Source organism: Lissotriton helveticus, chromosome 8, assembly GCF_964261635.1.
Source record: "Lissotriton helveticus chromosome 8, aLisHel1.1, whole genome shotgun sequence".
Taxonomy (NCBI): Eukaryota; Metazoa; Chordata; class Amphibia; order Caudata; family Salamandridae; genus Lissotriton; species Lissotriton helveticus.
In genome coordinates, this window is record NC_136069.1 from 1,553,713,548 (window position 1) to 1,553,729,259 (window position 15,712).

Sequence of the window (15,712 nt, forward strand, 5' to 3'; positions counted from 1 at the left end):
GTCTTGTTTTACCCGCTCCGCCCCCTCCCCTTCCCGCCGTGTCGCATTTCTCCTCCCCCCTCCCCTCTCTTCCCTCCGTCTTGTTTTGCATTCTGAGCTCATTACTCTGAGAATTGCAGCCTCTACCTATTTCTTTAGAGTGAGTTTATATTTCCGGACACTCTTATTTAAACAGCATTTGCCTCACTGCCAAAGTAACCTGCAGCTCGGCTTCCGTTAATAACCTTCTAGATTTCCTCCATTTCATGCTACCTCATTCCCTCATGTTACCCATGGTAACCTCCTACGTGCTTCACTTAAAATCCACCCTCTAAGAAGAAATGCACTCAGGCCCTCGGCTGCGTCTTGTGGTCTCCGCATCAATTTGTGCTACTTGCTGGTCTTGCTCATGTTATGTGATCCACGGCATGTCCTGATTGCACGAGCGGGACCCGAGGGCTCAGGAAGAGCTCGGCCGACTTCATCCAGAGCGCGCGCATCCCACCCCCGCCCCCTCTGACATCTGCCCGCGAGCGGGACTCTGCTTGATTTCCTCCATTTCATGCTACCTCATTCCCTCATGTTACCCATGGTAACCTCCTACGTGCTTCACTTAAAATCCACCCTCTAAGAAGAAATGCACTCAGGCCCTCGGCTGCGTCTTGTGGTCTCCGCATCAATTTGTGCTACTTGCTGGTCTTGCTCATGTTATGTGATCCACGGCATGTCCTGATTGCACGAGCGGGACCCGAGGGCTCAGGAAGAGCTCGGCCGACTTCATCCAGAGCGCGCGCATCCCACCCCCGCCCCCTCTGACATCTGCCCGCGAGCGGGACTCTGCTTGATTTCCTCCATTTCATGCTACCTCATTCCCTCATGTTACCCATGGTAACCTCCTACGTGCTTCACTTAAAATCCACCCTCTAAGAAGAAATGCACTCAGGCCCTCGGCTGCGTCTTGTGGTCTCCGCATCAATTTGTGCTACTTGCTGGTCTTGCTCATGTTATGTGATCCACGGCATGTCCTGATTGCACGAGCGGGACCCGAGGGCTCAGGAAGAGCTCGGCCGACTTCATCCAGAGCGCGCGCATCCCACCCCCGCCCCCTCTGACATCTGCCCGCGAGCGGGACTCTGCTTGAATAATCCCCGCCGCACGAGGCATGGATCCCATTACCGTTTTATGGGTAGTTTAGTAAATTGAGATTTTTTGTCTAGTTGGCAGACTCAGCTGAGAGGCCAACAACTGAATGGGTGCGTGCGAAGAGTCCGGTAGCCTGTACTTCTGCCACGCACTTTTGTTTCTAATGCTTACAGAGCAGGCAGCGCTAGTATCTCACTCGCCTCTCGGCATTCATGCTTAGCTCCCTTTGTTAGTTTTTGGAGGGCAGTGTGATGACCCACTTTGTGGGATAGTTCAGAGTCAGGTAGCCTGCACTTCTGCCACGGTCTCACTAATTCAGAACGCATTTTTTTTTACTGCCTCATTAGTTAACCGCTCCACCTCCACTTTTTTGTCTAGTTGGCAGACTCAGCTGAGAGGCCAACAACTGAATGGGTGCATGCGAAGAGTCAGGTAGCCTGCACTTCTGCCACGGTCTCACTAATTCAGAACGCACTTTTTTTTTTACTGCCTCATTAGTTAACCGCCCCACCTCCACTTTGTTGTCTAGTTGGCAGACTCAGCTGAGAGGCCAACAACTGAATGGGTGCATGCGAAGAGTCAGGTAAGCCTGTACTTCTACCACTCTACCGCCCTCACTCTACCACCCTCACTCTACCACTTTACCGCCCTCACTCTACCACTCTACCACCCTCATGCTACAGCCCTCACTCTACCGCCCTCACACCCTCACTCTACCGCCCTCACTCTACCACCCTCACTCTACCGCCCTCACTCGTTGCCACCACAACATCACTCAGCGCCACCACAGCATCAATCTGTGCAACCATTCAACAACAACTGGTTCAAATATGTTCTGTCAATGTTTCAAGCTTTATTACAAAATGTCATAAAAAGATGTTACATTTTTTCACTTCTGTTCTTGGATTTTTGTCACAATAAAATACACTGAACATAATCTTCACAAAAGTTATTTACAAAAGTTTAAGCTATTGCCATTATAAATTACAATACCTTTTATTTAAGTATTAATTGTTTAAAAAATTAAAAGCCATTGTTATTTGTAATATCAATACATCTAAGTCACGTAAATACAACACATATTGCATTACAAATGCTATAGGTGTCACATTTGCGAAAGTTAAAACTATTGGCATTGTAAATGACAAAGCTATTAATTTTGCTATTTTCAAAACCAACACATAAATACAAAATGTGTCATTTACAATACCAATAGGTCAAACTTTCCTAATGCGAGACCTATTGCATTCACCCTCAACCCCTCACCCTCACACAGTGCAATAGGTCTCGGAGCATTTGAGTTAGAGCTTTTAGATTTGTTTATGGCTTTTTTTCTTTGTAATTCTTTAGCATTGCCTACAGGAAACAAAAATGCTAAAGATTAAAAAAAAAAAACCATAAACAATTCTAAAAGCACAAACTCTAATGCTGCGAGACCTATTGCATTTCCAATGCTTGTTGCTTTTTGTCATGCTGTTTAACATGGATGTCACGCCCTTTGTGAGCTGTGCTGAAAGGCTGCTGACAACGGCAGGGGGAAGTAAGCATGAAGAACATGGACAACGGGTGGGGGCGGGAAAATGGAGAACGTAGACAACAAGAGGGGGACAGGAGGATGGAGAAAATGGGCAACGGGAGAGGGGTGGGAACAAAGGGAACGGGGACAACAGGAGGGGGACGGGATCAAAGTAAAGCACAACAGAAAACTAAAAAAAATAGTACACTTACCGTTTAACAACCAAGTAAAGGGGCCTGTAGCCATGGCACGATACAAATGACGATATGGCCGTACTAAGGAGGGACTAACAAGGCTATTAACGCCTTGCGTGCGCCGGACGGACGACGGCCGTCCGACGTCACGGTGGGCGTGTGCGGACGACGGCCGGGGGCCGTCTGAACCATGCCCAGGCTATAAATCACCCGCACCGCGGCGGAATTACCGCCGCGGTGAAGGGGTTAAGGAATCAGACACCAGCATTTACTATGAGGACAAATACCAGCCAATGAAAAATGTGGGCGGGGCTTCTCCGTACTCTACCTACAACAGATCGCCAGAGCAGCGCTTGCGCGCTGGCTCAGGTTCGACCTCAAAATGCACAGTTCTTAAACAGAAGTTTTGCAAACACAAAATCAATAAAGGGCATTGACAAACCTAAATGAGCGTTAAGCAAGCATAAAAAACAACCAGAAAAGCAATGGCTACATTAACAAACTAAATCAAGGCAAGTAAGACAGTTCTGATCCTGGCAAGTGGCAACAAAGATAAAGGGTTTTCAGAGGTTAAGCGAGGCATTTAGACAGCTTCATTCTAATTGAGAAGGTTGATTATTACCTAGATGGGTGCCTGCTGGATGTGTTTTCGGTTTTGTTAGGTATTATGACTTGTATTGTTCTTTGCGCTTTGTAAATCAAGTAAAAAAAATGTAGTCATAATTGTAGCCTCCGAGCCCTGAAGTAAAATCAAACGCCTTAATTTCATTATTGTGTAAACTAAAAAAAGGCTTAGCTGCCTTATTGCTATGATAATGTTTCAACAAAAGGGACCAGTTATTACTTTTCTTAGCCTTTGTGTTTTATTTGCATGCTCTTCTTCAATCGTTTCAACATATGCTACAGTTTTTAGGCATGTCATCAAGGGACCACTTTTTTCGTTTTGTTCATACACACAGAACTCTTATAACCATATAGCATATTAAACTGTGACAAATTTACACCAAGAAAAAATACAACAAATAACAATAATGTTTAGTGCACAAACTGAATCACAACATAATTATTAAGACCAATTTTGATCAGTCATTTGTTCACAAAATAACTTGGCGGGGATTACAAATCACTCATTTTGAAAGTCCTCTCTTGCTGATATAACATGATTCGTACCCCCTTGGCAATATTGCGGTTTTCCTCAGGACAAAGACTGGATCAGTTCTTTGTCTATCTGTTGCTCATTATCAGCATTGACTGTCAGAGTTGTCCCCAAGATAGCAGAGCAGGATTGAAATTGAGAACACTGCTTACTTGTTCACCATCTTTGTTTTGTTCCAGGTCCGTGTATATGATCCCTATGATGATTACTACCAGACCATTCCTCTTGATGCGCATCACGCTGTTTACATCAACCCAGGGTTCAGTGGCAACCATTATGGAGGTACGTCTTGTCTTCATTTGCTTTTACCACCTGAGATGATAGCACGTTATACCAAGGCTTACGTCCACAAATATATGCTGATACCTACAATCCTGCCTACTGGTTGCTATTCTATTGGATGAAAAGAGTTGAGAAATCCTGAAACTGTTGTTCAAGGGCAGATTTACTAAGAGTCATTTGGAAAAAGCAATCTAATGTTCACATTATGCTGTAAAACTGGGTCATGCTCCAAGTACTAAGGAGTCTGATACCCAGACGTTTGTGAGGTGAAAGATTTTAGTTTGACAGTGAGCAAGAATGATATGAAATAAGAGCAAGATGTACCGAGCCTTTTGCCATCACAAAACCAGCAATTCTCAAAATTATGTGGTTTACGACTGCGACAAGGCTTTTAACAATTTACAAAATCCCCTTTATTAGTCAGAAAAGCATTTTGACTAATAAAGGCGATTGAGATCCTTTCTGAATCGCAAATAGGAGGGGTTGTTAAAGGGTTGCCAACTCCTGTTGACAAGTTGCAACACACAAATGTATATATTAATGGTTTGTGACCGCAATTGAGTTCCCAAACCATTGATCAATTACTGACTCCTAAGTTTAGATAGCGATTGGTTTGCAAAACATAAACACTTCCCAAAGGACAGCTTCCCGTTTTAAAATTATGCTGGGAGCAGGCAGTAGCCCATAATCCTGCTCCCCTTCTGACTCCACTCCATTTTTGTCATGGGCTCAATCTGTCTTTGTTCCTCTTTCCCTATTTTTACTTCCCTATTTTTTTCAATATACCCCTTCTCTGGCTCTCTCTAACTTTCTAATGCATCTCCAGTTTCTGTTGTAGGAATTCACACACTTACTATGGTGTAGAGTGAGTCCAGAGTCTTTCACACGTTAAAGTACTTTTTTCAATGGCATATTGCACTCACAAATGGATGTGGCGTGTACTAGGATGTTGTTGACAATAGTAATTGTATTCAATTTTTTAATACTTTGGCGGCACTTGAGATCCCAAAACATAGCCACTTGTACCGCTGCAGGACTAAATGAGTAGAGAACGTTGTGATGTAGCGGGACTCCTCTTCAAGGACCAGCTGATTATATCCTGACTGCACATCTAGTTTGGAGAACCAGTAGTCTCCACTGAGTTCTCCAATCAAATTGTCTATTGTGGGCCTCATCGCTTCGCTCCCTGTGGATACTGCTATATCCCTTTGCTTATTGCTTTTAGAGGGAAGAGACTCTATCTACAGGGAGAGGAAAGACTCACGCTTCGCTCCCGTGGATGTTGGATCTTCTGTTCAGAGACCAGATCCTGCAAAACTGAGGTGTCTATGTATAGTTTTACTGTCTTGTCTCGCAAACATCCAATGCCCTCAAACTCTGTGTGGAACTCATCAAGGATGTGAGTTATGGCTTCTTGGTACACACTAAATACAAAGCAAACAATTCCTAGCACTTCTGCGGCCATGCATCCCAGTATCATTTTGTGGCCTTCTTCAGCAACATGTATTAGCATGCTTACTGATTGACATACGTATGTTATGGTTGTCTGGAATGTCCCTTTTATGTCTAGCAGCTTGCCTTGGCCATAGGCAAACAAGTTGAGTGTTGCCTTGCGTAACTAAGGGGATGGATGCCTCATATGATATGTTTCGGAGAACATGATGTTGATGGACGCTCCCATGTCTACTAATTCTGTTGTTGGGTGGCTCCCTACAAGGATGTGGCATCGGGAAAGCTGACGATCACCTTGGGAAGCTGTGCCTACTGTGAAAATGGAGTGCATTGTGTGCTCTTCATTGTCGTCTATGTTGCTGCTCCTCTCTTGTATTCTGGTACCGCATTGATTGTGGTACGCGGAGCACGCCCTTTTCGAGAGCAACACACTTTGATGAAATGGTTGAGTGTTCCACATCGTGTGCATTTCTTTCCTCTGGCTGAGCACTCTGAGGTTCGATGCGGTGGACCTCAGCAGAAGCCACATGCCCGGGTAGGGTCATCCTGTCTTTGGCCCCCCCCCAAAACCACCTATTCCACTCGGGTCAATCCAACGGCCCCATGGTTTACTGAACAAATTAGGGAACACAAAACACGATGCAAAAAGCTTGAAAGGATCTGGCGTTTGAACTACAGCGACTCGGATAAACAAACCCTTAATGCGGAGCAAAGACATTACAAAGACAGAATCCTACAAGCTAAAAAGGCTTATCTCTCGAAACGGATAGAAGAGGCCAGTAACACCCCCAAAGAATTATTTCAAACGGTCTCTTCCCTAGCAAATCCAAAAACCATAGATATTCCCTCGAGCCTTTCACTCTGTGAAAGCTTGGCCACCTTCTTTCGTGAAAAGGTAGAGAACATCTTCTTTTCCCTAGACAGTCAGGTGAAGACCTCCCCCGTGAGGGAGGACCTGGATTCCCCGGATTCTGGGGAAACACTTCAACATTTTCAACCCATCACGGAAAAGGGAGTGGAGAGACGCTTACTTAAAATCAAATCTGGCTCCCCTCATGATCCCTGCCCGACTGCTGTGGCCAAACTAGCCCCAGAGGCTATCACTAGAGGACTCACCCCTCTTTTGAATCAGATGCTAGAGAAAGGGGAATATCCCGCCAGATGGAAGTGAGCCTCCATTCTACCCCTGCTAAAAAAAACTAACTTAGACATCACTGATATGAACAACTATCGCCCGATTGCCCGACTCCCCCTCCCTGCCAAAATAATGGAAGGTAGTCTGAACACGCAACTCAGCGCATTCCTACGAACAGGGGATCATCTTGACTCCTCCCAATACGGTTTTCGTGCGGAACACAGTACGGAATCCGCTCTGATCAAATCTATGGAAGACATCAGGCGGGTGATGGATGCAGGAGGCAGAGCAGCCCTGATCTTGTTAGATCTCTCCGCGGCCTTCGACACGGTCCACCACAGCCTGCTGGTGGACCGGTTGAGGGCCTGTGGAATTCAGGGAAAGGCTCTAAAAATCCTTCAGGCTTTCCTGTCTGATAGAACTCAGACAGTAGCGCTAGGAGCACATGAATCACGTCCATTTGTATTTCCCTGCGGGGTCCCTCAGGGATCCTCGCTTAGTCCTACCCTTTTTAATGTTTATGTGTCTAGCCTCGCACCGGTGATTCGATCGTTCGGCTTTCAACTCACTGCCTATGCCGACGACACACAGATTGTGGTGTCCCTTCTACCCGGCAACACTGATAATACAGCAGACAGATTCAAAAACTGTATGCATGAAGTGGGATGCTGGATGGCACAAAGTTGCCTTAAACTGAACTCCTCGAAGACAGAGGTTTTGCTCTTTGGAGTAAGGGAGAATTTCTGGTCCCCCAGATGGTGGCCAGACGAAATGGGACCACTTCCCGTGCCGGTCGATAAAGTAAAAAACTTGGGCATACTGGTGGACAGCTCACTGTCCTTTAAACCCCAGATTAATGCTCTCTCCTCCTCCCTGCACTATATCCTCAAAACCATTAGGAAAATTGTCCCGTACTTAAAGAAGACACATAGGAAATCGATAGTTACAAGCCTAGTGCTTTCGCGCTTGGACTATTGCAACAGCCTGATGCTAAACGCCCAGCAGAGTGTACTTAATAAATTCCAACTACTGCAGAATGCAGCAGCCCGCCTGATCACCGATACTCCCAAATTCACATCGGTAACTCAGGATTTGGTGGCACTACACTGGCTGCCAATTCGTAAGAGAATTGCATTTAAGGCATTATGCATGGTCTTTAAAGCCCTCCATGACATGGGCCCTAGACACATGAAACTGATCTTTCGATGGCACAAACCGGCACGAACCCTGAGGTCAGGAGAACTGGCTCTGGTCACGGTCCCCAGAATTAAAAGAGCTCGATGGGGTGGTAGGAGTTTTTCCCTTGGGGCGGCAGAGGCCTGGAACAAACTCCCACTGGTGCTGAGACAAACTCAAGACCTGATGGTCTTTAGAAGGGGACTTAAGACCTGGCTCTTCACTCAGTAAACCTGCTCACCCACGCTAACTTTATCATACCAGCACCAGGACACCTCAGGGTAACAGAGCGCTTAAAAAATGTGTTAAATAAATAAATAAAATAAATACATTTGTCGGTGCTAGGAGTTACGGTGAAAGGGTTGACTGGTTCCACCTTCAGAGTTTTGTTCAGGACAGCCTCCATGTGAGAAGCGTGTGCCTTCGAAAGTTCTTTAGTGCGGCCCATGGTTAAGATGTCTGCTTGTGACCTTCTGGATTGCTCCAGGATCAGTTCACAAAGTTTGCCTGACACACATCCTTGAATTATTGGGCAGCGGTTTTCTTCATTTTCATCAGAAAACCTGCATGTGCTGGCTAATTCTTTTAGTCGCTTGTGGAAAGTGTCAATAGATTCTTCTATGTGTTGCCTGACCTGTCGAAACACAAACCGTTCATAATCTTTATTGGCCATCGGCCAAGTATGCATTTAGGACCGCTATGAGGGTGAAGTGTGTTTTTGGCACAGCTTCCGTTAAAGTCTTGGCTATTCTGTGGACTTCTTTTCCACCTAAATGAAGGAGCATGTCCCTTTTGTGTGCGTTTTCAACCTTCGTAGCTTCAAAGAAATAACAGCATCCTTCCAACCCAGTCTTTCCACCTCGGCACTTGGACTGATGGTGCCCTTTCAATGGTGAAGGGTTCTATGGGCGGTATTCCAGCCATGGTGCACCGGGCATCTACAACTTCTTCCCACTTATGCTGGTGTTACAGGATGGTACACCGTCAAGCTTGATGTACTCTGGATGGCCAGGAGGGGACACTTGGAATATTGTCTGCAGAATCGGTGTGTCACCCATTATATTCTTTCCTCCTTCCTCCAGAGGTGGAACACTCTCATTTGGATGGAGTGTGTTGAGGAAAAAAGGCTGGCAGGAATGTAGAAAGCTGAGGCTCAGAGCGCTTGAAGGATACATTCAGCAGGGGACGCTCTTACTTTTTGGCGATGCGAGTCGCAGTCTGATCTTGCTGCAAGAGGACGTCAGATCAGCGACCGCCCAGAGCTCGCGGCCACCCTCAGCCTGTTGTCCAACAAGGCTCCTCCGGCAAGGTAGGTGGGGTGGCTGAAGACAGTAGGAGGCACAAAGCATTTGCAGTTGCAGCCACAATGCTGACCAGGTGTGCTCCAGGCTCTGCGAGTCTACCTCCCTTGGGTACACAAAGTCGGGCATGCGCTGCACAAACGCCATGGTTCTGGGACACACACCCACTTGCAGCATGGCGGGGTAGGAGCAGAAACCACCGCCATCGCCAGTGTAGTGTCGCTGGACCTCAGGGATGGGCCTGAGATCAATGACGACACAGAGACAGGTATGTTTTTAACTGGTGGGGATCTGCACTGCATCAGCTACCCCTTGTGACCCTGGGGCTACTCTAAGTTCCCCAAACCACCAGAGGTAAACATGTCATTACCCCCCTAATGCCATGTGGTGTAGTCATGCGCTCCAGTTAAGTCACTGGAGCGACACTACAGTTGGGGGATTACCGTGGGTCTAAGAGGCATCTCAACTGCTCCCCTTTTCGACCATCCAGGAGGCTGAGCGCCTCTTGGAGGAGGCAGGGCCGGAACTGGCTCTTAGGTCCCTGAACTTGCAAAACACAGGTCACTTCACATACGAGCAGCATATGTCTAGATTTACTCAATTGTGCACATTTCCAGAAGTCTTAGATACAGAGCATTGGAATGTAAGGATATTAATAATATATTATTATTTGTGTGTTATGATTAAGTAATTGTATATTAATTTTTTTTTCTTATCAAGTAAATGTGCTGGCTTTACATTGCATAATAGAACTTAACAATGCACCAATAACATCCTGAGTCTCTGTTCCAATGGCACCTCCCTGAGTAAGCCTTGAACCCCTCGCTATCCCAAGTACAAGTGGGTGTATTTGTTGCTCAGTTATCACTGTCTATAGTAACCCAGGCTCTAGGACATCAGTAGTAAATTAACTCAACTAACTCAGTTGAGGCCTGATAAACCCTTTATGCCTTGGGACCTCCCAAATGCGTGCTGTAAAGTTTAATGTGCTAGGCCCCCATGTGTTAATAAGGACAACGCAGATACAGTGACTTGGTATCTGGAACTGGCCTAGGCACCGGCCCCTTTTATTGACAGGTTCACATGACCTGTGACACCTGTGATTGATGGGTGTGGGGTGATGGTGTGAGCCAGCCCTCAAACTTTATTGAAAATGGAACAAGTCCAACCTGTGAGAGAGAAAAATATCCCAAAACAAAACTCCACAGAGTCTGCTAGGCTGCTTTCTGGACAGGATGAATGTACAAGTGCAGCTGGGCACTGTGGATCATGTCCCACCTGGACTCAATGCATGGAAGTCTATATACAATGTCTGTTTACACTGTTTGCTGTGAGGGTGCATATTGATCAATAGTGAAGCCTGTGGATGATACATTTTCAAAAGACGTCCTGGCTCCATGAATAGCAAGCCTCCAAACACTGAACATCCTGGTTACTGTTTAACAAGTCTTTCTCAGATGCCGCAGTGCTTCTGGCTACCCGATGGTGGAGCAATATCCGACATCCTTCTCTCACCAGGACTCCCCTCTCATACCAGGATTCCCCTCTCACGGGAGTCCCCTGAGGTCCTCTTCACCCGGCTTCCACAGGATTGTGTGAACTAGGCCATGGCACTGCTAACACCCTACTATAGGCCCATGGAGGAATCACTACAAGTCTCACCTTCAAGTCACTCACTCTGCCGCACGAGTAGTTGTTTCCAAGTCAGGGTACTCCTGCTAACCTGGCTTTGGCGTACCGGTTTGACAGGGCAGTCTTTGGGGTAGCCAGACTCTGACCAGGCCTTCATGCTTTCTGTTTCCTGCTGGGTAGCTGCTACAGACGCTTCTCTTGTGTCGGGATTCCTCTCTCACCAGAAATCCATGAGGCCCTTGCCCCTGGATTTCCACGGGCCGCTGTGGATTGATCGTATCCTCTTTTAGGCCCCACGAAAGAGGACTGTCAGGATGTCCGAAGAGGACCACAGCCCAGTTTCACGTGCAACCCAAAGGTGGATAGTTTAAATTCTCCAGCTTGCTCTCTTACTGCAGGCTTCCGGTTTGCTTGGTCTAGCCGAGGATCTCTGGGCAGCCAGCCTCTCATGTTGCCAAAGATGGCTCACTGACCTCAGGGTGTTTCATAGGTATAGTGCTTCACTCACTCTAGATGTCGACGGCTCCTTTGATGTTCCTGCGGATGCACTTGATTCCGATGACACGCACATACTTTGCAGTGGGCCAGATATCAACTACATACCCTTCTCTTCTTCTTTCTTTGGACTCTTGTGCTGTGGCCCTATGCCCCTTCTACACTTTCATCTTCTTCCTCTTCACAATGCAGTCTGTGCCATCTTGATTTACTCTTCTTTCTTTTGTGCAGGCCTCTCCATGTGATGTGCAGTTTACATGGGTCTCCCTGGCCATGTCCTACCCCTAGGACTGAGCTCTCTCCACGTCCACTAACTAGACCTCTCATCGTGACCTTTTTCTTTTCACCACCTCTTACAGGTCTTCTTCTTTGGCCACTCCTAGGCCTTATCTTCTCCGACCTCTCACAGGTCTCTTCTTCGACATCTCACAGATCTTTGCATTGACCTTGTACAGGTCTCTCAATCAACCTCTCGCAGGTCACCTCTTCACTGGAGGACGCACCTCTTGCACCTCCAGGCTATGCCTTTGTGGCACTCTCTACTACCTCCACTCAGGCAGGCTTTGGGCCCTCTTCCTCGCAGGGCTCTCACCCTCTGCTCATACCTGTACTGTCAGCCTCTGTGGTGCAGTCTTCGGCGCACTTCTGACTTTGTCCTTTGTGGACTTGCTGCCTGGGGCTTTGCTGCTTGGCTGTTCTTGCCATCAGTGGACTCTTGACAGCTTCCTTGGTTGGCAGCCTTGAGCGTCTTGTGGTTCCCTGCGTTGGGATCCATAGTCTCTCTCCCTTCTAAGGACTGCCAACCCCCAGTGTCATGTGGTGCACTTTTGGCGTTCTCCTCTGCTGCCTTTGGCATCACTCCCTTTGGTTTTTTTGTTCACCATACCCTTGACCTCTTTCCTGGTGTGGGCTTCTTTTCTCATCTCCCTCTCTGGGGTGCACTCTCTGTCTCTGCTTTCTACAATCTGCAGCCCATTCACACACAGGGACAGGTTTAGGCTATTGAAGGCTCTTTTTTTATTGTTTAGGTTAGCAATCCCTCCCCTTCAATGCTTTTAGCAACCTACTTGGCCTTTCTTCAATGATGCATATGGCTGTGTTAAGTCCTTTTTTCTTGGCAGTTTGTGCCAGTAGGTGCTGCCGCCACCTCAGCTATGGGCCAGGCAGCTTTCTCTGCGCTGCAGGCCCTTGCCCTGGAAGGTTTGCCCAAACAGGTGCAGTATTCACTGATGGGCACTAAGTGGCACTGCAGCATTATCTCCAGGCCCGGCAGCTTTCCTGAACATGCAGGCCTCAGCACTCTCTATTCCAGAGTTTTCTTTGCAAGGGGAGGCTACACTCACAGCTGCTGCCAACCAACAACAGGTACTTTGGTGCACTGACGGATCTCTCTTTCTTTTTCTTCGGCCGGTGCATCTCACCCTTGAAGCAATGCCATGTGTAAATGCCAGTAGTAGGTGTAATGGTGTCTAGGCGCTAGCACGATATATAGCGGCACCATATTACTAATAATACTCGGGACACACGTATCTGGTTGCAGTGTGGCTCCGACTAACTCCGTCGGCCATGCCCCCTTTATTTTATAGCTGGCGAGTGACAACACGCGCCAGCGCTAGCGTGACCTCATCGGCGCGGGTAGGCTGCACCGCTACCCTGCGCCCGAGGACACTACATTCCTTCTAACCTTTATTGAACAAAACAAAATAGAAATCACTGGAAATATTGCAGATCTGTTACCAGTCACTAGAATTCCAGTCTCTGGACGATCACACCAGGAAATCAGCTAGCCGGGAGGATGGTGCTGGATTCTTGCTCAACAAGTACCTAACTTGCTCTCCCCGTGACAATGGCACCGACGGTGTCATTCCGTGCGGGGTCCCGCTTGCCGGGGATCTTACCGAAGAGCTCGGAAGGCTCTCCCCTGGAGTTGTCGGCATTGGTTGAGTGTCCTGGTTCATTGCGTTCTCATTTTCAGTGGGGTACTGCCCTTGCAGTTCAAAGCCATCTTCATCTGTCGGTTGACTTGGCCTGGTCCTCGAGAGCTCTGGCGCCTGTCAATCTGGTGTTCCGGGGTATACCTTCTTGAAGAAAGAGATGTTGCGAGTGACTACTTCGGGTCCCCTCTGGGCTGTCACCATGGTGCCAGTTCGGCGGAGGACAGTCCAAGGCATGTGTTCAAAGGGAAGTCGGAATTTGGCATATCTATCCTTGATGTACACTCTGTCTTTTACTTGAATATCGGACTCCTTGGCTCATCTCCGGGTACTGGCTTGGTCATTAGAGTTGGTCCGGTTAGCCAGGGTTCTCTCCGCGTCCACTTGGGCAGGGGTCCAGTTTGGGTGACTCGGGATAGTGTCTCTCACCACTCGACCCATTGTTGCCGGCCCTGGTGCTGCTTCGGTTGTGAGGTGGGGCGTCAGCCAGTACTCCCTCAAAAGCTGTAGATGGCCCTCTCCAGTGGGGACCCGTCCGCATGCGCAATGCGTATCGTCTTGTTGAGCGTGTGCATAAATCTCTCCGGGCTTCACCAAGGAGGTCGCTTGCCCCAGCAATTGACATCTACAAGGCCAAGGGAGTAACATCAGCCCTATATGGAGCAGAACTGTGGGGGCATTGCTGCCTGGATTCCCTGGTAACATCAGAGAGCAAGCTCCTGAAATCTCTAATCGCCCTGCCTCCAAGCACCCCTACAGTGCCTGTGTTGTTGGACACTGGGTGTAAGAATATCAAAGATCAAGCCCGGCTTCGCCCACTCCTTCTATGGGCACGTATTTGGAGGGGTGAAGAGTTAAAATCATATGCTGAAGGGCTGGCAGAGATAATGAGCTTGGGCGGTTGGACAAAGATCAAGTGGTTAAGAGACACGAAAAAACTTTTGGAGGTTATTGGGCTTGGGGACTGCTGGTTATCAAGAACGGCTCCACCTAAAGATGTTTTGAAAAGGCTTTACTGGAAATGGGTTGCGGAACAGCTAGTGATAAATTCTAGACACTGTAAATCTACAGCTGCCTTTTTAATAATTAAAGATGTTGTAGTCTACGAACCTTATCTAGACTTAATTACCCTGGCAACTGACCGAGCACTTTATTTTAAATTTAGAGTGGGCTCCCTTCCAGTTGGTGCCCTGGTGTCTAAGTGGAAATCGGGAGTCCACAAGTCCCCCTTTTCCGCCCGTTGCACCACGAGGATAGAGTCTATACCGCACATATTGTTTGAATGCCCGGACTATGCTAAACCCAGGGGCTTTTGGCTCAAACCCCTGTGTCGCAATATGGGCACGCGTAGTCATCTGGTAGCTCTTCGCATCCTTATGACGGACACTTCCACTCCTATTGTTTGTGGTGTAGCCAAATTTTTAAAACATTTTTGGTTGATTCGCTGCAAGAGATTGTCATTAGCGGTTTAATTGGTTTTTTAGTTAATTTATTTCGACATTACATGTCTTTTTATCCTTTTTAACTGTACATTTAATACTGCTTTTAAAATGTCTTTTTCTAGTTTTCTTAAAAATGCTGTATTTGTGTACGCTTTCAAGATATCTTGCATATCGAATAAAAGCTTCAACCTAAAAAAAAAAAAAAAAAAAATCTCTCCACTTCCCCATTGGCTTGTGGCCAGAGTGGAGTTACCTTACTGTGATGGATTCCCCAGCTCTTTAGATAATCTGCGAATTCCTGTCCCTGGAAGGGTGGGCCATTGTCTGTTTTGACCACCTCAAATATTCCGTGTGTGGCAATGGTTTTCTCGAACTTGGTGATGACCTCGGTGGCTGTCTGACTTCCAACAATCTCCACCTCTGGGTACTTTGTGAAATCGTCGATGATTACTATTGCATAGCATTCCATCGGGGAGGTGTCCACAATCTGCACTTACACATTCCCACGGCCTTTGGGGGTTGTCTTCAGTGATGACTGGGTGAGGGAGTTCAGGCTGCTTGACACCAGGTGCAGGTTCTGACCGTCTGCTCTACCATAGTGTCCATTCCTGGGAACCACACCTTGGCCCTCAGCCGGCTCTTGGTTTTTACCATGCCTTGGTGACCTCGGTGTGCCAGGTCTACAGCTTGCTGGGCCAGGCTGAATGGCATCACCTGTCGCGGTCCTCGTAATAGGCAGCCTCGGCTGTCGATGGACAGTTCCTCCTTCACCCGCATCATCGCCTCTAGTGTCGCTTTGGCTTGCGGCGTCCGCCTGCTCAGGGTGGCTTGAACAGGGCACCAGTCATTCGATTGGACGGCATCAGTGGCCAGTT

At 47.6% G+C, this 15,712-nt stretch overlaps 1 protein-coding gene across 1 annotated transcript in view; it reads left to right on the plus strand.

The window, feature by feature from the left end:
- The window catches only part of PLEKHB1 (pleckstrin homology domain containing B1), a 384,556-nt gene that overhangs the window by 299,241 nt on the left and 69,603 nt on the right, over positions 1–15,712 (plus strand). The window contains exon 5 of the mRNA XM_078658558.1: positions 4,168–4,270. Coding sequence (XP_078514684.1) covers positions 4,168–4,270 — 103 coding nt within the window. The remainder of the gene's footprint in view (positions 1–4,167; positions 4,271–15,712) is intronic.